Source organism: Tupaia chinensis, unplaced genomic scaffold (genome assembly GCF_000334495.1).
Source record: "Tupaia chinensis unplaced genomic scaffold, TupChi_1.0 Scaffold142716_1, whole genome shotgun sequence".
Lineage (NCBI taxonomy): Eukaryota > Metazoa > Chordata > Mammalia > Scandentia > Tupaiidae > Tupaia > Tupaia belangeri.
In genome coordinates, this window is record NW_006202562.1 from 2,222,506 (window position 1) to 2,245,216 (window position 22,711).

General features: G+C 44.0%; 2 protein-coding genes across 5 annotated transcripts in view; one reads left to right on the top strand and one right to left on the bottom strand.

The window, feature by feature from the left end:
- Window positions 1-9,170, top strand: part of NAPB (NSF attachment protein beta) — a 55,285-nt gene extending 46,115 nt beyond the window's left edge. Inside the window, exons 8-11 of the mRNA XM_006163616.2 lie at window positions 2,435-2,539; window positions 3,969-4,037; window positions 4,399-4,449; window positions 5,955-9,170. Of these exons, the coding sequence (XP_006163678.1) occupies window positions 2,435-2,539; window positions 3,969-4,037; window positions 4,399-4,449; window positions 5,955-6,065 (336 nt within the window). The 3' untranslated portion in view covers window positions 6,066-9,170. The remainder of the gene's footprint in view (window positions 1-2,434; window positions 2,540-3,968; window positions 4,038-4,398; window positions 4,450-5,954) is intronic.
- Window positions 9,171-13,475: 4,305 nt separating this feature from the next.
- On the bottom strand, window positions 13,476-22,703 carry GZF1 (GDNF inducible zinc finger protein 1). Of its 4 annotated transcripts, none has more exons than XM_006163618.3 (6): window positions 22,620-22,703; window positions 19,102-20,480; window positions 17,609-17,703; window positions 15,845-16,012; window positions 14,925-15,082; window positions 13,476-14,014 (listed from the first exon to the last, which is right to left on the bottom strand). In XM_006163618.3, exons 2-6 carry the CDS (start codon window positions 20,457-20,459, stop codon window positions 13,664-13,666), a joined length of 2,130 nt encoding a protein of 709 aa, XP_006163680.1. In that variant the 5' UTR covers window positions 20,460-20,480; window positions 22,620-22,703; the 3' UTR covers window positions 13,476-13,663. The 4 variants fall into 4 exon arrangements, with proteins under 4 accessions (XP_006163680.1, XP_006163682.1, XP_006163681.1 ...); XM_006163620.3 differs by having other exon boundaries at window positions 13,476-13,968; window positions 22,193-22,689; XM_006163619.3 differs by having other exon boundaries at window positions 22,202-22,688.
- Between the last annotated feature and the right edge of the window lie 8 nt (window positions 22,704-22,711).

The window sequence follows — 22,711 nt, forward strand, 5'->3', positions numbered from 1 at the left end:
TCTTCTTCTTCTTTTCTTCTTTTCTTCTTCTTCTTTTCTTCTTTTCTTCTTCTTCTTTTCTTCTTTTTTTCTTTTCTTCTTCTTCTTCAATTTGATCAGAGAGAGCCAGGGGAGAGGGGTGAGAAAGCAAGCCACCAGATCCAGGACTCAAACCACAGTTGACTATGTGAAACCCAGTACCTTAACACATCACACCACCTGCCGGCCCCAGTTCATTCTTTCCTCTGTTCCATCTTGCCTCTGTTGAGTCCATCTACTTTTTATGTATGTTATTGTTATTTAGTTCTGTAATTTTCATTTGGGTCTTTACATATCCTGGCTTTTCCCCTGTAAATATTTTTTCTTTGTTGATGCTGGGTTTTTTGTTTGTTTGTTTGTTTTGTTTGTTTTTCTTGTTTTTTTTTAATTAGTTTCAAGAGTTTTTGTAATTACTTAGTGAAGGATTTTTAGAAGGGCTCCTTTAAAATCTTTGTTAGATAATGCTAGCATTTCCATCATCTGGGAATTATCATCTACTAATTGTTGTTTTCCATTCATTTTGACATTTTCCTGTATTTTCAGCATTACAGTGATTTTTGATTGAAAGCAGCATTTTCACATTAGGTTAGAAGAATGAATTTTTTTTTTTAATTTTCAAATCTGTTTTGTTTTTATTGGACTGAATGTTTTTAGTTCAGGTATTACCTTTTTTGGCCAACTGTTTAATGCCTGATACAGCTATAAACATAACTCAGAAGTAAGATTATTCCATGCAAAATCACCATAAGACAAAGATGAATCAAAAAGCTATTTCTCAGAGCCCCAGTGTATTACCAATGTCTGAATTCACATCCTCAAACAGGAACACACCTGGAGTTTGCAGAGACCCTCCAAGGAGGTGCAAGGTTCAAAGCTTGTCATCGTGGCAATCCCTGCAGTTGTAGGTTTTCACCCACACCTGGTGAGAATGGTCCCCTCTGCCTGTGACCATGTGGGACGTGGTGCTGCTGTCCCCCTGTGTCAGCATCTCTCCTCTTTCTCAGCACCAGGGGCCAGGGATGCAGGGGGTGTACCAGGAGCTATGGGGGTCACCATAGCTCCAGCCGTCCATTCAGCTACCTGCCCTCCCAGCCCAGACCTAAGGGCCTCCTCACTGGCTCTTACTTAAACATTCTCTTTCCATTGGCCTTTGACATTGCCATGTTGGGGAAGGTGAAGATGTCAAGTCATCCCTGCCAGGTGGAGGTGGAAGTCCAGACTCCCTGCTAGGCTTCCATACACCCATGAGGGGCTCTGAGGTGGGCGTCCCTACCACTTACTTGGTTTCCACCAACACTGTGCTGGGGTTATCCTTATTCCTGTTTGGTGGTGATGAAAGTCTTCACTGCCCACTAGAGCTGTTCTGATAATACATTGGGGATGGAGGAGCACCTCGTTCTGCTGGATGGGTGGGAGTCCATGCTCCTTGTGTGGTGGTCCCCATGGCCTCAGTGGTGGGCTGTGGCTGGGGATGAAGTCTCTGCTCTCTGGCCTTCTCTGGTTGGGCTCCTCTTCACAGTCTTATAAGAATGGACATGTTGGTTCCCTCTTCAACCTTTGACAGCAGAAGTGGGAGTGGGGCCATGGTTTTCCTGTGGTGTTTGGCTGGAGTGGAACAGTTACTGTCTCAAGGTTTTCCCTCTCGCTGTGCTATACCTTGACTAGAGGAGGCAAGTTTTGTCTGTTTTCTTTTTTAATTACTGCCATTTCTGGGTAGTGGGTTCTGCAGTTCCACATCAGAGATACAGGAAGGAAAAAGCAAAGCCATGGAACAGATGGATGACTATGTTTCCCCTTGGGCCTCAAGTCCTTAGTTGGTCTGCCCTCTAATGTCTACCTTCACAGGTGTTTATGTTATGTAAAATGGCCTGAGCTGTTATATTTGTTTAGCAGGAAGAACAGGGGAAAGAAAGTGTACTCCATCTTTCTGGAAGCAGAAGTCTTCTAAGTCATTTTTAACAGACTAACTCAGTGTGTTTAATATTGTTTCTGGTCTAGTAAAACTTTCTGCAGTGTGGTGTTGGGTTAGAGAGGGCATCAAGTGGCCTGACAGCATAGTGGCAAAGTGCAGTACTTTGTTAGGCCGACCCACGTGCGAATGAATGTTCGCGCTCATGTCCAGAGATCTCCCTGAGTGCCCTGGGTCCATGTGTGCCCACACACTAGGGCTGGTGAAAGCTAGTGATGGATCATGGTGTCAGGACCCTTTTGGGGGTGCTCTTTGCCTCTTTCTCTTTGTGACTCTCGCTCATGGAAGAAGTAATTTTTATTATTATTTTTTTTTTACAAAAGAATGTATTTATTAGCTAAACTAATGTAAAATACGTAAGTATTCCTGGAAGACAACAGATGAGAATAATTTTGGCTGATAGAAGAAGGTAAACCTTTTAACTTTAAGTCTGCTTTTTGTGCCTAGGTTGGGGCAAACACTATGGATAACCCTCTGTTGAAGTACAGTGCAAAGGACTACTTCTTTAAAGCAGCCCTCTGTCACTTCATAGTGGATGAGTTAAATGCCAAGGTAAGAAGTCCTTTGGTGCTGTTTTTCTGATATGCAGTAACTCATGAGAACAGATGTCACATACAGTGCTCTGCCTTTTAGTTTTTGCCAGAGAGAGACAGAGAGAAGGAAAGTTAGAAATCACCACCCAGTGAGGATGGCCATGCCGTGGTCCCTTCTCCATTCTCCTCTTGGGGTTTTGGGCACGCACACACTTGTCCAATCTGAGTTTCAAGCCACTGGGTCAGAGACTCAGACTGCAGTTGACCATGTGGGAGCCCAGTGTCTCAACCACCACGTCCCTCTCTGGCCCACTCTGTCATTCTTGATGCCATTTTGCTTCGGTGTTGGTAGCAAGACTAAACCAGATGCATTATAGATAACGATAGCAATTGTGCATCTGGGTCTTGGCTGCCAGAGCTGTTCCCTCAGAGCTCCCTGGTAGCCCATTTCCTTCAGTAGTTACGCTCTAAAGAAATTGGGGAAAACAATAAATGTAGAAGACACCCTTTAAAGAAAAAGCAAAAATAGAAGATAAGCAGCAAAGACCCAGATGGCCTTGATGTTGGTCAGTGCCTGGAGTTGGAAGACCAGAATTAAAACCCCTAAGAGAATAAGTGTGCTTTCCTCCAGCCTTGAGCAGTGTTTGAAGTGGGTCTTACCTGGAATCCAGACCATGTTCTTCATTAATTTGATGAATGAACCCAGACATTGATCTGTGAGTTTTTCAGAACTAAACTTTGTTCCCAGTATTTTCTCTGCAGCACTCCTAACAAAGAAAAATTGATTTAAAATTTTATTCGTTTTTTAATTTTTTTTTGAGAGGTTTTTGCTATAGGGTGCATGCCCTCATCAGAAAGACAGAGACAGAGAGATAGAAAGTGAGAAACCACCCCCCGGGGGGATGGCCACGCCACAATCCCTTCTCCTCCATTCTCCTCTTGGGATCTTGGGCACACGCATACATGTGCCCGGCATGAGTTTAAGCCACCGGGTCCAGGACTTAAACCACAGTCAACTACATGGGAGTCCAGAGACATAGCCATTACACCAACTGCTGTTCCCTAAAAATTTATTCTTAATTGAAATAGAAAATTCAAAATAAATAGGTTTCCTTTGTTGATTCTGCTGTTAAGTTTAGCAACATACTCCTTTTTCTTTTTAAAGAATTGTTTATTACATTTTATTTATTATAATAATAATTATTTATTTTAACCAAAGAGAGAAAGAGAAAGGGAAAGTGAGAAAGCAAACAGCCAGATCCAGGACCCAAATCTCAGTCAGCTATGTGGGAGTCCAGCGCCTTGTCCACCACACCACCTGCCGGCCCCTGCAGCATAATTTTTAAATACTTAAATATGATGTAGACAAATATTATCACAGTTAACAGAATGTTGAAAGATTTGTTTCTTGGTAAGTCTGACATTGACGAGTGGCTTTTCTCTCCCAGCTTGCTCTTGAGAAATATGAGGAAATGTTTCCTGCGTTTACTGATTCAAGAGAATGTAAATTATTGAAAGTAAGTAATGTTAGAACTTTGAAGAAAGTAGCCTTTCCATCAGATGACAGCAGCTAGATGGGATTGGGTATGAAGTGAGAGTTTAATCTGTAAAGTCTGCTTTCTGGTTCTTCATTTTAAGTATTGAGATGTCATTAGGGACAGGGACTCAGGCAAGTCAGAAATACTCGTACAAAAGCTTCCCTGACTTGAAATAATTCTTGACTTACCTTATTTTGCATAGTCCCAAAATTTCGGGAGAAATTTGGCAACAAGAGTTACTGTGTCATTAAGGCTATTTCTATATTTAAAGTATTCATTCAGAAGTGGACTTTTTTTTTTGTATTATTGAGCTAATTTATTCTTGTATTTATCCTGCCAGAAACTTCTAGAAGCTCATGAAGAACAGAATAGTGAAGCTTATACTGAAGCTGTAAGTTACTCCTTTGAGATCTAGTATTTTTATTTTTATTTTTTTAATAGAGACTTTTGCTATGAGAGAAGGCAAGAAATCATCCTCCGGGGGGATGGCCATGCCCAATCCCTTCTCCTCCAGGGGTCTTCACATTTACGCATATACGCCTCGTGTGTTTTAAACCACCAGGTCCGAGACTTGAACCGCGGTCACCTATGTGGGAGTCCAACTATATTAACAATTGTATCATCTGCTGGTCCCAGGGATATAGTATAATTTTAAACGATTTAAATTACAGAACTTTTTTTGCTTTTCTTTGTATGACTTCTGAACATTTATTTGAACGTTATTCTAGCATACATAAACTGTGTTTTCTAGAGGTTATGTTTTATATATATCTCACAAATTAGTTCCTTTAGGCATCCTCAGATTGCATTTGTATTCAGAACTGTTTCTTAGCTTCTCCAAAAATAACTGTGAGACTAGTTCAAGAGCACATCGTCACATACTGTAGTAATCTGCTGGATTTTTTTTTTCTGTTTTTGTTTTTTAATTTGCCAAAGGGTGCATGCTAGAGGTAGACAGAAAGAGAGGGAAAGTGAGAAAGCATCCTCCTCCTTCCTCATGGGGAGTGGTCACGCTGCAATCCCTTCTCCTGCTTTCAGGGTTTAGGGTGGGCAGGGACGCATACCTGGAATGTTTTTAAAGCCACTGGATCTGGGACTCAAACTGTACAGTCCGTTGTGTGGGATCCAGCCTTAACCACCTTGCTACAGGCCCTAATCTGCTGTGTTAAATGTCACCTTTTGAAAATAATCTGACCCATAAACAGTTTAAAATATAAAAAAATAGTGGGAGTTTGCTAGATTTGTGGCTTCTAGGACCACTGTGTTTTTCAAGCCTCCAAGGCCAGGATTCGAACCATGTGGTCAGCCGTGTGGTATCGGTTCTCTCAACCACTAGACCCTGAGGCCAGCTCTCACTATAAATTTGTCTTTTTAAGTTTTTTTTTTTTTTTGAAGAGGTTTTTGCTATAGGATTTTGCATGTGCTCACCAGAAAGAGAAAGAAAGTGAGAAATCACCCCCCGGGGGGTGGGGAGATGGCAATCCCTTCTCCTCCATTCTCCTCTCGGGATCTTGGGCACACACGCATACGCACCCAGCGTGAATTTAAGCCAGTAGGTCCAGGACTCGAACCATGGTCCACTACATGGAAGCCCAGTGACATAGCCATTACGTCAACTGCTGGTCCCAAGAATTATTTATTTATGTAATTAATTCCATTTGTTATTCTTATTTTTTAATTTGACCAGAGAGAGACAGACAGAGAAAGGGAAAGCGAGGAAGCAAGCCACGTTCAGGACTTGAACTGCGGTAGGCCACCATGTGGGAATCCAGCACCTTTAACCACAGCGCCACCCGCCGGCCCCACTGTAAATGTTTAAGCAGCTTGGGACACTACTGTTTGGTGTTTCTAATGTATTTCCATAGAATAATTCCTGTCTCTCTTTCCTTAAACTAGGTGAAAGAGTTTGACTCCATATCCCGCTTGGATCAGTGGCTGACCACCATGCTGCTTCGTATCAAAAAGTCCATCCAGGGGGATGGAGAAGGAGACGGAGACCTGAAATGAAACATTTCTGTCTTTGTAGCATGCAGCTAACCCCACTTTAGTTTTGTCTTAGGGCCAAGTGATCTTTCTGGGATGCCCATTTAAATGGCTTAATTTTGTTGCAAACGAGCAAATGATTGTGTGTTGTTCAAGCTCACCACGTTTCTGTGACTGTGGAGAAGTATGGGAGGCCACTGTGCATCTTGTGGTTAGGGTGGATGGACTAGACTATTTCCTGCTTATCAGAATCCCGAGAGTTTTCTCAGTCAAACTTCGGAATCTCATTCCTATTATTTTGATATTCATGGAGCCCATGTTTAATGTCGCTACATTTTTATGCCCTTTTTCTTGGACATGGGTATTTAGCCCAGTTGTTCTAGTAGATGATTTGCGTATTCTGTGTACATTTGCATTTGGGTATTTTCTTTATACATGTGTGCTTAGTTTAGGATACTTTTTAGAGATGAGTTTATACCTTGCTTAGAATTTTTTTATATTTCGTTATCCTGTGATTACGCTAATGGTGCTAGTGATAAGTTCTTTTGCTTTTGTGTTATGTCGTACGCTAACCTGTGCATGGCGGGAGTTCAGACAGCCAGGTCTGTCAGCATCATTTATGTGAGAAGCAGCTCCTGGGAGTAATTGCTTTAGGTGTGGATAAATGTCAAGATGGATTTGATCGATTTTTGCTTTTACATACACACAGATATGTCTAAGAAAATTTTCTTTTTTCCTGGAGAGAGCTCCCCACTTTTGGTTGGAGTAGAAATCCCTTTTTTAACACTCACTCGAAACTGTTTTGACTAGCACATCCTGTTCTTCGTTTTCATGACTCTGTTCTTGCTCCACAGCAAGGAGGCATCTTCTGGGCCTTGGCCATGTAAATCTTGGTCTGGGCCAATGGATTATTTAGGTCAAAGTTCAAGATTGTAGGTCATTAATTCTGTCTGTTTTCTAAACCTGCTGGATCGAGGGGCTAATATGGTCCTGGAGTTTACTCCCAGCTGGGCAAGAGCCCCAACTTGTCTCTGAGGTGTTGGGTATTCTCGTAGCTGGTGGACTCATTTTAGCTTGTGTGTGTGAACTTTCCTTTTTCTTTTTGCTTATATGGTACACGTATGCGCTCTTCATCCTTGAGCCCGATCCTAGCTGTAACTGATACAGTGACACTGTGCTTTAAACAGGGCCTTGTTTCCTGGATCGCCTCTGCATACTGTTATGCTTAGGTGGTTTGGGATTGACATGCTTTTGTTGCCAGACATAACCTGTTGTTTTTCTAAAGTGTGCTGATGTCATTAATGACAGACACTGGGACTTACCGTGCTGTGTCTGGTGATAAGTAGTATTGGAATGATGCTTATACTTTGGGATGGCCCTCAGCTGGGACTAAGAGGATTTTGTTGGGCAGGAGTAGAGTGGATGTGCCCAGACTCAGGACCAAGTGGGGAGGGCTTGAGGAATGAGAGTCGATAGTGGGAAATGAAGTTGAGAAGGGCCGACTGAGGCCAGATCACAGAAGTCTCCATTGAGCTGGCTGTGCGGCGTCACTGGCCGCCATGATGGTGGTGGCATACCTCAGGTGGACTGGTAGAGCAAGGTGGTCAGTGATGTCAGTGTCCATGTGGGGGGCACAGGCCAGAAATCACACTCGGCCAGTCCCTCCAGTCCTTCTGGATCTTTTCCTTCCTCTGACCTCAGGGTTCATGACTGAGAGCTGGCTGGCACGGAGGTGAAATGCGGAGTGGAGCCCAGGTGGTGCTTCTTCCCTGTGTCTCCTCTATTCATGGCAGAGTGTGTGTTGCACACATGAGAGTGTGCAAGGTAGAGAGAGGGGCTAGTTACACCACAGTTCTTTTCCTCCGTCCTGTCGAGTCTTGGGCATTTGCACATATGCCCAGCAGGTTCTAGGCTGGCTGGGTGGGGGATTTGAACTGCATTCACCATGTGGCATCTGGCTTCTCTAGAGGAGGGCATTACCACTACACCACAGATCTGGCTCTGTTAGAATCTCTCATGAAAAAAGTGATCAGAGCATAAAGTGGATCCTTTTGCTGTGTCTACCGTGTCCTATAGCTAGTCAGACACACTGTCAGAAAAGTGGGGTGCACAGGGCGTCTGCAGCCAGCACCTGTTGTCGTTCAATCTGTTGCGTCAGGAGTGTTTCCACGCCAGCCCCCAGTGTGCTTGCATCAGTGCTAGTTTAAAAAGGTGGTTTCCACTTGGGAGAATCTTCTGGTCCGACCATTTCAAATAAAAACCACATGATTTGTCTTAGGGCAGTTCTGTTTCACTTCCATCATGATTCCCTAACGGAACCCTGTCTTGAGAAAAGATGTATTTTGTTCATTGGTTTTAGTTTTGAGAACAGTGCTAATTAACGGCAGTCAGATTCCCTTGTTCATGTTGAAACTGGGGTCAATGACTATGTTGAGAATTTTCCTTTTTAATATTTCACTTGGAAAGAACAAAAGCAGTGACAATGTCTAAATAGAGTGCTGCCAGGAAAGAATGAGGGGAAAAGCCCAGGTAACGTGTGCAAAGCTTAGCCTCCTCTAACTGCTCCGTGAACTCAGGCCAGCGCCGTGTCCCAAGATGCCTGTGAGGTAGGCTCTCAAGGTTATACTTAGGATTATTTATGTTGCAGTCCTGTATTTCACCCTGGGGTTAGTTCATCGTCACGGTCAGGTTCCATTTCTTACAGGAAAGCTTTGCTTTGTGTGGCCACCTTTTTATAGCTTGTGTGAGTTCCTTTTTTATGTCATGATTTGACAACAGTATTTTTGCACAATCGTGACCGTGTGTGATGGTGTCACTATAACCAGAGTACCTGCGCCAACCTCGTGCATTGTGTTTCCTCTGGTATTGTGCATTTTCCGTGTCCAAGTGCAAACCTCTGTGGCTTTCTTCGGAGGATTCTGCCACACAGCATGCCCCGTGACCTGCCCTGCCCACTGTGGTGTGAGCTGTGACAGTGGCAGCTTTCCTGCCCTCTAAAGTCCTGAGTTGCTTTTGGGCAGGGGATTACATTGCAAAAACTAATCATGTAATGATAAATCTTCCTTAGCAGAAAGAGTATGTTTGTTTCATGTGAACCTGTACAGTAAATAAAGTGGAAATTATGAGTAATACTTTGACTAGTCTTCCCTAACTACATTTACACAGATCAAAAGCAAAAGCTTCCTCCGGAGCCAGTGGTAATGTGGTAGTTAAAGTGCTAGACTCCCACATGGTCTACTGCAGTTCATGTCGTAGACCTGGCAGCTTGAAAATAACTCCAGGCGCATGTGCTTGTGTGCCCAAATGCTGAAAATATGAAAGATGAGGGATTGCCCTGTGGCCAACCCCACTGGGGGTGTGATTTCCCACTTTCCCTCTGTCTGTCTCCTGGTGAGCACATGCACCCTACAGAAAAAAAAAAACTAAAACATTTCAAAAAGGAGCTTCTTGGGTCAGCCAGTGGCGTGGTGGTTAAAGTATCTGGATCCCACATGGCTGACCAATTACATGGTTTGAATCCTGGACCAGAAGGCTTGAAAAACATGCTGGGGTTCATATACATGCCCAAAAGGAGAAAAGGAGGAGGGATTGCTGGGGATCCATTTGCCATGGTGGGTGCATTTTCACTTTTTCTTTGTCTTTTTTTTTTTGAGAGGTTTTGCTATAGGGCGTGTGTGCTCGCCAGAAAGACAAAGGCAGAGGGAAAGCGAGAAATCACCCCCCCGGGGGGCTGGCCACGCTGGAGTGAGTTTAAGCCGCTGGGTCCAGGACTTGAACCACAGTCGACTACATGGGAGTCCAGCAACATAGCCATTATGCCAGCTGCTGGTCCCATCTCACTCCCTTTTTCTTTCTGTCTGTCTGGCAAGTGCATATACCCTCTGCCAAAATTTAAGAAACAAAAATAAGAGAACCTTTCTTTGAAGTTGTCCCTGCTAAGGTTAAGTCAGTGGCGGTGAATATTCCCTGGGCTCTTAGAATCTCACCCGTTGATGGGGACCCAAGTCACTGTAATGGTTTTGAGTTCGAGGGGAACTCTGGTCGAGTCTGTTAAGGCAGTCCACTGAAAGTGTGATAACTGCAGAGCCCTGTCCCTTCTAGTGGTGGTTGGGAGGTGAGGGGCTGCAGACTCTGGTGCTCCCCTCCCCCAGAAAGTGCCATTCGACTACTAGGGCAGTGTGGGCGTTTTTTGACCTTGCACGTTGTCTGTACAGGGACAGCAGATGACCGTGGGTAGGCCCAGCCCTTCGATCACTGGGGTTCAAGTTCCAGGGAGGAAGAGCACCAAGGGTGCTGGTGCTGGCCAGCTTGTCCTGTCATAAGCACTGTACAGTTCCAGTGTCCAATGTCTTGAGATTCGAAGCACATTTTTTAAAATAAATGGTAAAACAGGTCTTTCCAATCTAGGAATTCTCAGTTGAACATTCAAGGTCTCATCATTTCATGTGTTCTCAGAGTCAGTTTCTTGACAGGTAAAGCAGCCATCGTGATAGCCATACCTGGTTTTGCTGGCCCTAGGAAGAGCCCGAACAGATAGCCAAATGTGAGCCGGTGGCTCTGAGGCTTGGTTAGGTGAGGCAGACGGCCCTCCCAGCCACACGGTGGACTTCAGCTGCACCTCCTGTTCAGCTGCATGTGAACAATGGCCCCCTGCACAAGGGTCTTCACCCCAACTGAATAATACTGTTATTTCTAAGTACAGGAGTATCTGCAAGTTTGGTCAAATAGGCTGGCACCTAAATATAATGTTGAACACTGGTGTGGTAAGAGGTAACATTTAACAGGTTAAAATTGAGTTGTAACTTAGATGTTTTTGTTTTTGGATATTCACCTATGGCACCACCACATATTTTTTTAAAACCACGTGTAATAAAGTCTCTCTCCACAGTGTTCCAACGCCCCTTTATTTATCAAATGTGCAACAGGGGCCAGCAGGTGGCATGGTGGTTAAGGGCGCTGGACCTTCTCTCTGTCCCTCTCTAGTCAAATTAAAATAAATAAAGTTAAATAATTCTTTTTAAAAAAAGTCTTCAAATTATGTACAAGGAAATTGGTAAAAACCAAAGACTGCAGAGCACTTTGGAATTTGGGTTAAAACTGTCTCACATAAAACTGTTGGAAGGCTTGACATCATCTACTAAACAGCCTTTACGGACAGTGGGAGAAGTGGTGTGACCACCAATTGCTCCTTAGGCTCTTGTTTTCATTCAGCCTGGCTGTACTTGGATTAGAAGTGGGAGGAGATACCTCCAGTGTTTTTAGCATTGCCTTCTAGGGGGTTTCCAGGCTTGTTTTTTTTTATTTGTTTATTTTTTATTAGGTTTTTGCCATAGGGTGGTGCACTCTGCAGAGACAAAAAGGAGAGTGAAGAATGAGAAACCATCCCTTGGGGGATGGCCACATCACAGTCTCTTCTCCATTCTCCTGGGATTTTGGGCACATGCTCAACATGATTTTCAAGCTGCTGGGTCTGGGACTCGAATTGCAGTTGACCCTGTGGGAGTCCATCACCTTAACCACTACACTATGGCTTCTCTTTTTAAGGACAGCTTTATCCTCCTGAGGAGACAAACATAAATAGAAGACGCTCCTTTGATCCCCACTTTAATGTGACAGTTTAGAAACTGGTGGAGTAGTGCCCTTGCCTTTACCCACCCTGCCTGGCTGCCCACACAGGGGCCAGTGCTCTCAGCCTTTCACTCCTGGACTAAACGGAACCCCAGTGATGCAGCAGGACAGTCCCAGGACAACAACATAAAGGGCTTATAAGGCTGGTTTTCGGTTTCCTTAGTCATGAAATTAAGCAGATTATTGCAATTCAACTTGTTTCAGTTCAGTCATCTGTAGAGCCTCACAATGAAATAAACTGACCTGCAGAACTACTTTTACAAAGCAGACTTTATTAACACATTGAACAGTTTTTTTTAAAGAACATCTAAAGAAACAAATTCAAGACAAAAATTCTTCCAGTAGGTAAACAAAATAATCTGTGTTTAAATTCCTTCTCATCAAGATGACTTTATTCCGTAAAATGGTCCATCAGCTGGGCAGGTTCAGTCTAACCGGCAGTATGACACTGTAAACACGAGAATGGGATGACACTGCTGTAACTGAATGTGCAGTGAGTAGGACCACGGCCTGCAAGAGCAGCGGAGCAGCTTAGTGCCTGAGACGCCTGTAGTGGCTTCACTAGTGAACATGTCACAAGTTAAACAAAATGAGCACTTAGGAAGAAAGCCTCCCCTTACAGTTTCTGGCAGAGGATAGATCACAGAACTCAAGGGAAAAGTAGATTCCTCTTAGAAAAGCAAAGTTTTCACAGCAGGTTTAATAAATTACAAATGTAGGGGAGAAAAGTAACCAGTGAATAAAATAGTTCTTTAAGATTTTCTTCTTAAATTAATACACTGAAGGGTTACATGTGAACCAAAGCATGTCACAAGCACACGGCAACAGACCTCAGACCCTGGAAGCAAATGTCAGGTTTGGCAAATACAGCAGAAGCGTCTTTTCATTGTGAATTTCTTGGAGCAATAATTAAGTCCAGAATGAGACAGCAGAGGGAGCATTTAAGACAGTTTCTGGTTCTTCAAAATCTATTCTTTAAGGCATAATCAGAAATAAGTGCCAAGGCTTTTGGTCCCTTCTACTGTATTCTCACATGTTCCCAAGGAAATGCATGGCAATGAGTAGACTACTTCAGTCAGTGCAGAAAGGGAGAAGTCCAGGTTTCTGGAAATTACAGAAAACATGTGAGGGAAACCTGGCAAAAGACTATTCTAAGATTTGCCACAATCATCTCATTTTGCAAATAAAATGGCTATACAACATTCAGGTGCTTAAAGCCTCTTATTTAAGTGTTCACACCTCTGCAAAAATATACCATACCGTTTTCCTAAACTCTTTGGTAGGACAGCTTTTACCTAATCTGATTCTTAAGAATACAACTGAACAGCCACGATTCACTTGAAAAGTTGATTTTATGACAAATTTCCTAGCTGCATATGTGCTTGTGAGTAGAGATTACCAAGCAGTTTTGCAAATGGTTGTCATTTTTTTAACACCTACAGGTGTGGGGTGGGGAGGAATAAATACAGTAACCCATTTCAGTCCCATTCAAGCAACCTCCAAGCAAATCTTCATTTCCTTCAATTCAGCATGAAAGAAACAGTTGAAGATATGTGGCCCCAGTTTTGTTTTACCTTGGTAAAAAAATAGCTTCAAAGTATCACAAGTAAACCCATGGAAGTCTAAGGCAGAAGTAAGACCAGGAAGACCATTAACAGCAATTTGGGGAGCTAGACCAATGTTCTGCATTTTGAGACAAGCCATTGTTTAAACATCAAGATAAGCATTAGAATGATTAATACAGCCTACATCAGAATTAACTATCTTGTTCGCTGACAAAAGGTGGCTGGCATCATGCAGATCAGGATTGTTAAGGGAAAGGCTTTGATAAAGACGTGCAAGCTAGCAGAAGTCTAGGAAAATCAGTGGAGGCCACTCTTGCCCATTTCTTCTTTGCACAGTTCTTTTTCATAGACCTTGGCATCATCTTCAGTACAGCTGTTACACATGCAGAGACGCAGTATGGGACCTGCTTGGCACGAAGCTCCAAGCCCTCATTCCATGTTGGTCAGAGACTGCAGTTGTGTGGGCACTGAGTCTGTTTGTGGAGTCAGCTCACTGAGCTCACTGATGGTGGTGGCCAGCAGAGCATCCTGGGATACCACAGAGTCGTCTGATTTGCAGGCTGTGTCTGCTGGACTGTCCTCCTGCACGGGAGGTATGCTGCCTGGTACTGTGGCCAGGTTGTGGAAATGGCCATTTTCCGCAAGAGACAACAGCTTATCCGAGAGTTTGGATGATGCATATTCTTCATCAGGCTGTTCAGTCTTATGCCCTTCATCATTCTTGGGTGAGCCCTCTACAATAACAAGGAAAGACTTCCATGGAGTATTCTTATCGTGTATCTACAAATTAAGCACAAAAGTCACTAGTGTGTCCCTGAATCAGTAACTACACATCTCCCAACTTACAAATGCTTAACTAGTACATCTTTTTAAAATTTTTTGAAGAATTATTATATTTAATTTTATTTATTTTAATTTGATCAGAGACAGCGAGAGAGAAGAGAGAAGGTGAGAAAGCAAGCTGTTAGGTCTGGGACTTGAACCACGGTTGGCCATGTGGATTGTGGTGCCCTTAACCACCATGCTACCTGCTGGCCCCTTAACAGGTACACCTTTTAAATACTGGTTCACTGGAAAAGTCACGATGGAGAAGATCTCAGGATGTAAACCCACGACCATTGCAGCTGACCTACAAGTGCATCTTGTACAGAAATAGTCTTCATCTTAAATTTGGCTTGTACCAAAATGAAACAAATTGTCAAATAAATACTTGCCTACCACTATGGTCACTGTTAAAACCTAGCACAGACTATGCTTTTCCTGGGCCTTGAAATGGTTCTTCACTCAGAATGTACATTATACAAAGAACCTGAGAAGAAGGGCCAGCAGGTAGTTTGGTGGTTACGATGCTGGATTCCCACATGGCCGACAGTTCAAGGCCTAAACCTGGCAGCTTGGAAATCATGCCAGGCGCACATGCTTATATGCCCCAAATCCCAGGAAAATGGAGGAGAAAGGATTGCAGCATAGTCATCCCATCTGAGAGGATAATCGCTCACTTCCCCTCTCACTGTGTCTATCTGTGTGTGTCTGGTGAGTACACACTATGACAAAAACTGGAAGGAAAGAAAAAGGAACCTGAGAAGAAAGTACCTGTTGTCCTCTAGCCACCTTGTAGAATGATGAGGTTATTTCTGCTAGGTGTATCTAAGGGCCCAGTTTGTCATTCTCAAGCTGTCCTACTGCTTACCAAGGTGTGCCGCCGGAGAGTGGACTTGTCAGTGAAGGTCCGTCCACAGGCGTTACACATGAAAGGCTTCTCTCCAGTGTGGATTCGATGGTGGCGCTGGAGAGCATTGAGCTGGGTGAATTGCTTACCGCACTGGTCACAGCAATAAGGGCGTTCTCCTGAGGCAGGGAGAGAAGAGAACTGCTGGTTGATTGCTGTACCCTGTGGTACAAGTGTAATTCTGAGTGTACTTGAGAATCATGCTGTCTGCAAACCACCAGAGAGCCTTGCTTTTCCAACATAAGAAAGGCTATGTTGGGAATGACTCGGGTCAGCTGACATAAACCTTTCTTGTATTACCAAGAGTTTATGGCAGACATCAAAACCTGGCTAAAATCCATACTAGCCTATAGCTAGTATCATATCTATAGAAGTGACAATTGCTTTCTACAGTAAGGGAGCATAAAATTCTAATCCCTCTGAGAAATGAAGTTGTTCCTATGTGTGTGCATGTGTAGACAATAATATGTATAGGTCATTATCCCTATTTACTGGGTTTTGTTGGAAAAGTCATAATGCATTTTTACATAGACAAAAATACTTCATGATTTTGTGGACAACTCCATGTAATCTAAAAACGTTAAAATGCGCACATATCCACAACCAGGCAATCTGTCCTTTTCAATAAAACCTCCAATGAACAAAGGGACTTAGTTGTCTCCCACTTGCACATATAAGTGCTCCTACTTCTCATTTGCTCAGAGCCAGACACTAGAAACTCTTTAAAAAAAAAAAAAAAAAAAAGCTATTATGACATACTGAGTTTGACCAAAATTTTCTCCTAAAGTTTAATTCCAAGTAATTTTCAAGTATATCTAACACCTCAGGAATATTTTTTGTGCCAACTTGAACTCCCCTTCCCTGGGACATCCCAGCCATACCTGTGTGGACTTTGATATGCTGGTAAAGTGAATTCCGCTGGGCAAAAGTCCTGAAACATACTTCACATTTAAAGGGTTTGGATCCAGTATGGATTCTATTGTGATGTTTTAAGTACTCCTTAGAAGCAAAACTCTTGCCACACGTTTCACACATAAAAGGTCTTTCACCTATATGAAATGATGAGATAAAGTTAGAGATGATAAAACACATAAAATAAACACCTGGGAAGAATCGGTCCACACTTTAAAGCCCATGTGAATGCCTCAAAAGTGCCTTGGCAGGCAGCATAGTACATTTTCTAGTTAAATCTATCATAAAACATTTATTCGAGCAAGATGCTTGCTACCTGCTAAAAACTAGTGTAAAATATCCTTGGAAATTCCAAGAAAAATTTCACTAGACTGGAATCAAAGAAGTGTTTGTTCAGCCACCTCACATCTTAGAAACTTAGTCATTCCAAACAAGAAAATAATTCCACCGCTTCTGTTTGGAGGATCTGTTGGATTATTTTCAAAGAAGCACTAATATAGATCTTTAACAGAAAAAAAGTCCCTCTAGAAAGGAGAGGAAGTTTACAAAGGACACACGTATGTACATATGTGTATGTACATACCATGTATATATACACACCATGTCTATACATATATGTGTGTGTGTGTTCTAGTGTAGCAACTCCAATCAACTTGTTTCAAATCTGGGACAAAAAAATGTTTTAACCACCGTCTCACTTTTTGTAACTTAAATTCTTTAATCTCATAAATCAGATTCATCTAGTTATTAAGTGTGCTCCTGATTTCACAAACATTAGAATTAAAATATTGGCTTTAATAAAGTCAATACATTAATCAGCAAATGACCAGTTCCAACTTAATCCGTCAAAGTAACCTGACATTGTCCCCACCCTCAAGCTTCCAAACACCTAATCTGCTCATTCTGCATTCCAATAATTCACATTAAATGCTTCATCTCTAGCTTGCCTACGTTTGAACATGGCAGCCCATGACAGTGCTCGTAAGGATAAAAAATGCAAGCACAGAAGGAACTGGCTTAGTAGAATCAGGGTAGATTCCATATCCTGAACCTCAGGGTTACTGTAATGAACCAAAGTAAAGCCATATTCAGTTTTTTCCCCCCTCACATAAAGATAAGATAGAAATGAGATAATCCCACCATCTTAATGCATTATATAACAATTCATTGTCTTCTGGTCTTTTACATGCAGGTTTTCAATACAGTGGTGATCAACTGTATGCTTAATTGTGCATTTTTAAGTCAACATACAAGCAAAGATGTTTTTCATACATATTCTTATTCTGAAGGCGGGGTCATGAGCCCAGGACTGGATTTACCAGTTCACTGATCACCGCTTCATAGTCAGACCATCAGGTTTTTCCCATTTTTTGTTACTAAAGAGGGCTAAGAACATATCGCTTTCCCCAGATTTTGGACAATTTATTTAAGACAGATTTTTAGAAATTGAATTTTTTGGCTGAAATAGTAAGAATTGTTTCATACCTCTTGATTCCCAAGACCCATATGCTAGGTCCTATATTGCTTGGCAGTGCAAAAGCCATAGCGCACTCACACCAGCACTAGGGACGATGGACTTTTGTTTTTTATTTTTTGTTCACTTACTACATGGAAAAGCTATGGCATGGCTTTAACCTACACCACCTCGGTAGATGCCAGCTTCCACGTTAATCAACTGCAGTCTCCATCTACAGCTAGGAAAGACATTCAATCACAACAGCATGAGTATTTACCTGTGTGACACCTTTTATGATAAATCAGCATGTGGTTCTGAGTGAATCTTGCACCACATTCATCACAGACAAAAGGTTTTTCCCCTGTATGAATTCTGAAAGCACAACATTCAAATGGTAACTCAGGATGTATTTCAAAGCTCACTTTGCAATACAATTTCCATCCTAACCTGCAAAAATTGTTAATTCCAAGAGACCTAGTAATAATGAAGTGATAGGTCAAAAGCGCATGATCTCCATCCCAAAATAAACTTTGTCTGCACAAAGCCAATAGATTGCTGCATCTCCCTATAAGTCACTGACGGTTCATCGGCATCTGCTCAAGTACCTGTCTGTGCTATAAAGCATGTGCAGATAGGGACCATGCCTTTGCGTATTTTTTAAAATAAAAAAGAGCACCACCTGATATTGGCAAAGCTTTCTTATTTGTAATAACCAGCCACACACACCTTGGGAACTATTGCTGACCAACTACCACATGACCAAGAATTACCCTGTCATTTCCTAGTGTGGCATAACTAACCTAAAGAGGAATTCCTCAAAAGGCTGAGGAAACCTGGTTTCTGAGAAGCATGCATAAACATTTTAATTTCACAAGTGGCATGAAGTGGTAATCACCATGATTTATTGAGCACCTCCTAAACCAGGTTCTTCAAACTTACGAAGAAGAAAAGATGAACCATACAACCACGCAAAGACCAGCTTAGGTTTGGTGAAGGCAGATTTAGAACACAGTAAAAAACCATTTGGCACCTCAGGCATAAATAGAACTGTAAGGAAACTTATTTAAAAACTGGCTACCACTCATCTGTAGTTGAGACACAAATTAACAAACACGGTCCTGATCTGAAATGTAGACTAACCAGATGGCACACACTGCAAGCCTGAGAACTAAAAGGTAAAACCAGAGAAGGGTCCTAGAGCCCTACCAGTCACCTGCTGAGGTTGTTAATGGGATCCTGGGACTCAGATGGTCACAGAACCCAAGTTCTAATGAAGAGTCAGGAAAGAAATACTCATGTGGTATTAGCCCCAACTCTTCCTCAGGTAGAGAGGGAACCATACATGTCACAGCTTCTTCAGGGGAACAGGATGGCCCTGTCCACAGGCCCTGCAAGATGTGACCTCCACTGGCTTTGGGAGCAGCCTCTGCCACAGGAGGGTGTGGTGCCCTGCCCTCCTTCCACACATCTGTACTGCTGGAATATGCCCCTCATCGGCTTGGGGTCTGTAGGACACTAGAAGTTTCTCAAAAGTAAGAGCCATTTCCTGGCTTCTCTGCCTGGAAAGAGAATTCAAAGCTATGTCATAATCATCTCCAAATTAGGACAGGAATCAAGAAGTGAGAAATCTAAAGTAGCCAGACTGCTCCAGATCCTAGGGACAACCTTGATTTCTCTATATGCATTTCAAGAAAAGTGTTCCAGGTCGCACCCCAGCCCCATCTAGAAGAGTCTTCTCCACCTTCTGCTTGGGCCCTGCCCTGGGCCTACCTCGTGTGGGTCTTGAGTGCAGACGGCTGGGAGAACTTGGCCCCGCACTCGGTGCAGCCGTAGGGCCTGTCACCTGTGTGTGTGCGCTCATGAAGCCGCAGTGCTGTCTTGGAGCTCAGGCCCTTACCACACTGGCCACAGCGGTGCCGTTCACCACCACCCTCGTGCACCTGCACCACATGCCGCTTCACATCCTTCTTGCGCTTGAACTTCTTGCCGCACAGGTCACATGGGAAGTGGCGCTCGCTGCTGTGCACGTGGCGCTGGTGGCTCTTCAGGTTGCAGCGGTTGGCGAAGGTCTGGCCACAGGTGTCACAGCGGTAAACCACTTCGGTGGCCACCCCGTGGTGGTGCTTGATGTGCTTCAGGAAGCTCTTCTCATACAGGAAGGCTTTCTGGCAGATGGTGCACTGGAAGTTTGTCTTCTTCTTCTCTGCCTCCTCGTCCTCCTCCTCCTCTTCCTCCTCCTCCTGCACCCCTGCCTTTGGCATTGCTTCCTCCAACTCAGCACCAGCACCACAAGACTCATTTTTCGTGACTGGCTCCGTCTCTGTTCCCATACTGTCTGGGATTGGGTCCTGAGGACACCTGTAGTCCAAGCTGTCATCCTCAGCACTTTTCTGCTGCTCTCGGAGTCTTCTAGTATATTTCTTCTTTGGAATTTCCACAAATACCTTTCTTCCGGCCAGCCTTCCACTAGCTCTTCTGATTTTAGGGTAGAGAGGCTTAACTACCTCTTTCTTCTTCTCTAGTTTTTCCTTGGATTTCTTCGGTGCCATATCTGGTGACAAGCCATTGCTGATTCCCTCTAGTGGGTAATCTGAGGAATCTACAAGGTCACTGGTGTGAGGACCATCCACAGCCTCACTTGTCCTGGAGTCCACAGCAACACTGACTTGGGAGCTGCTTGCCTCCACCTCCTGAGACTCTGAGAAATTCTGCAACTCCAAAAGTACCGACTCTAACATCTGCTTCTTTAATTGAAAGCAAGTTTCTGATAAGTCCAAGCATTTTAGCTTTTCAGCCATTTCTAGCATTCGCTGCACCCGATCTTCCTCCACCTGTACCTTTGCAGTGTAGACAAATTCAAGAAAGGAAGCGAAGTCAACAACCTGTACTTCATTTAAGTAGACAGTCCTAGCACCATCCGCACTCTTTTCATTGAGGAACATCTCCTTAAAAAACTTGCTGGTGGCTGCCAGCACTGCTTTATGGGCCATGAAGTCTTTGCGGACGCCCTGATACTCCACACTGACTGTCACGTCACACAGGTGACCGAGGAGGCGTAGCTCGTGCATTTCATGTAGAAGGTTAAGTGGTGAAGATTTGGATTCCAGCAGAACTGCACCATTTTCCATCTTTCTTCTCACTCAAAATAGCTTTAAAAACAAATACAAGAATTATGTCATGCATGAAGCACTCCTAAAGTAAAAGGACTAACGTCTGAGGACTATTCCAGTTCCTCAGTGGACGTACAATGAGTAACAGCCTAGCTTTTCTCAAGTAAACATTCAAATCAGGGCCAGCCATGTAGTGCAGACAGAACGCTGTCAATGCTGGAGCCAACTGGGAGAGCCGAAGTTTGAATTCCGGGTCAACTTGAACATGCCAGGCACACTTATGGGGCACTGTGATGCTGGCTGGCAGGAAGGATACCTGTCTGTCTCTAAGTAAGCTTCAAAACAAACCAAAAAGCCCAACATTATTCAAATCCATTTCAATACTTACCAGTTTTCTCAAGTTCCTGATGCACTTTTAGAAGATAGTATTTACATAAAAAAATACTGTTAAGATTTTCCCCTAATTAGCCAGCCAGTGGTGTGGTGCTTAAAGTGGCTGAACCACACATGACCAGCTGTGCAGTTTAAGTCCTGGACCCAGCAGTTTGACAAACACCAGGTGTGTATGCACATGTGCCCAAAATCCCAAGAGGAGAAAGGAAGAGAAGAAGGGACTGCAGCACAGTCGTCCCCTGGGGGTACTTTCTCTCTCTCTCTCTCTCTGGTGGCACACATGCCTTATAGTAAATTTTAAAAAAAAATTTCCCCCATAAACATAGACAATTAAAGTTGAAATACTTTAAAGTCGTAATTTGCTTATCAAGGTTATTCTCTCATTTGCTTCCAGACATAGACCCTAAAGTCTAACTAGGGGGACCAGCAGTTAGCGTAATGGCTATGTCGCTAAACTCCCATGTGGTTGACCGCGGTTCGAGTCTCGGACCCAGTGGCTTAAACTCATGCTGGGCGTGTGTGCGTGCGTGCCCAAGATCCCAAGAAGAGAATGAAGGAGAAGGGATTGCAGCGTGGCCATCCTCCCTGGGAGGTGATTTCTCACGTTCTGTCTCTCTCGTTGTCTTTCTGGCGAGCACAAGTGCCCTATAGTAAAAACCTCTCCAAAAAAAAAAAAAAAGTCCAACTAGGAGTTACCTCAGTGATAATGTCTAGTTCTTTGATGAAAAAAAAAAAAAAAACAGATTAAAACGAAACATGATACCAATGACTAGGAATAAACCTTAGAAAGCATTTGTAAACAACCATGAGGAAAACTTCCTGGAAAGGTATCAGTAGTTCCCAACCCATTGCCATTTCCAACACCCTAAACACCTCATAATTCACTGTTGCTCTACTGTATGTATCCAACTTCCTCATCTTTTACAAGTGGTGTTACTTTGAGCAAGTTTTGTTCCCTCTGCTGTAGAGCGTGTTTGGCTGCTCCACCAGGACCTCAGTGAGCAGCACCTTAAGTGCTCACGTGGCCGCCGGGCAAGGTGGGGCCATCCCACTTCACAGAGGAACCAGCAACGTGACGCTGGCTGGCCAGGACTGGAGCTTGGGCCTGGGTGGGCTCTCCAGACAGAGCTGGAACTGCTCAACACACCCCTTGCCCCACGCTTCCCCAAATGCAAAGTGCTAATCTGCACCCCTAGATCTTTCCACCATGGTTGGGATGCAGGCTTCTTCCCCTTGCTCGGCCAGACCCTGGCGCCATCTTGCCATCTTCGCTTCTGTACTGGTGGCTCTCTGCTCTCCACTGTTCTCCAAGGTCCGCCCCTTTCCCAGCTCACTGGGGTTCCTAAGGATCCACCCACCCAAAGTACCATCCGCCTCCTGATCTCCTTTGGCCGATCTCGGATGTCACCCGGGCTCAACTTGTCCAGCGCAGAACTGCTCCAAACACGGATGTCACTGCCCTCTGAGAGCTCAGCTGCAAAACTGGCCCGTGGGAGGCTTGAGCAATGTCACCTGAAGGGGACTCCGCAGTGTATGGTGTGAGCCTGGCAAAGCCCAAGTAAAAGGTATGGGGGCGGCGTATTAGTGACCCCTGCTCCAGCCTGGGAGAATGGAAGGCAGGTGCCCAGAGTTGTCCCCAGCCCGACTTCCCAGGTCCACACCAGGGGCCCTGGGTTGGGCGTTAGTCCTCACAGGAGCCACTGTGATTTATTTCTCAGTTGGTGCACCCAGCAGGTGCCGAGCTCGCTTCCTGTCTGGCCTGGGACTGGGAGGGCAAGCACTGACCAGGGTGACATCTGTGTCCCGCTGTAACTCATTGGCATTCCAGCCGCCTCTCCTTGCTCCGGGCACCCGCACTGACGTCGGTGGCTCCCCAG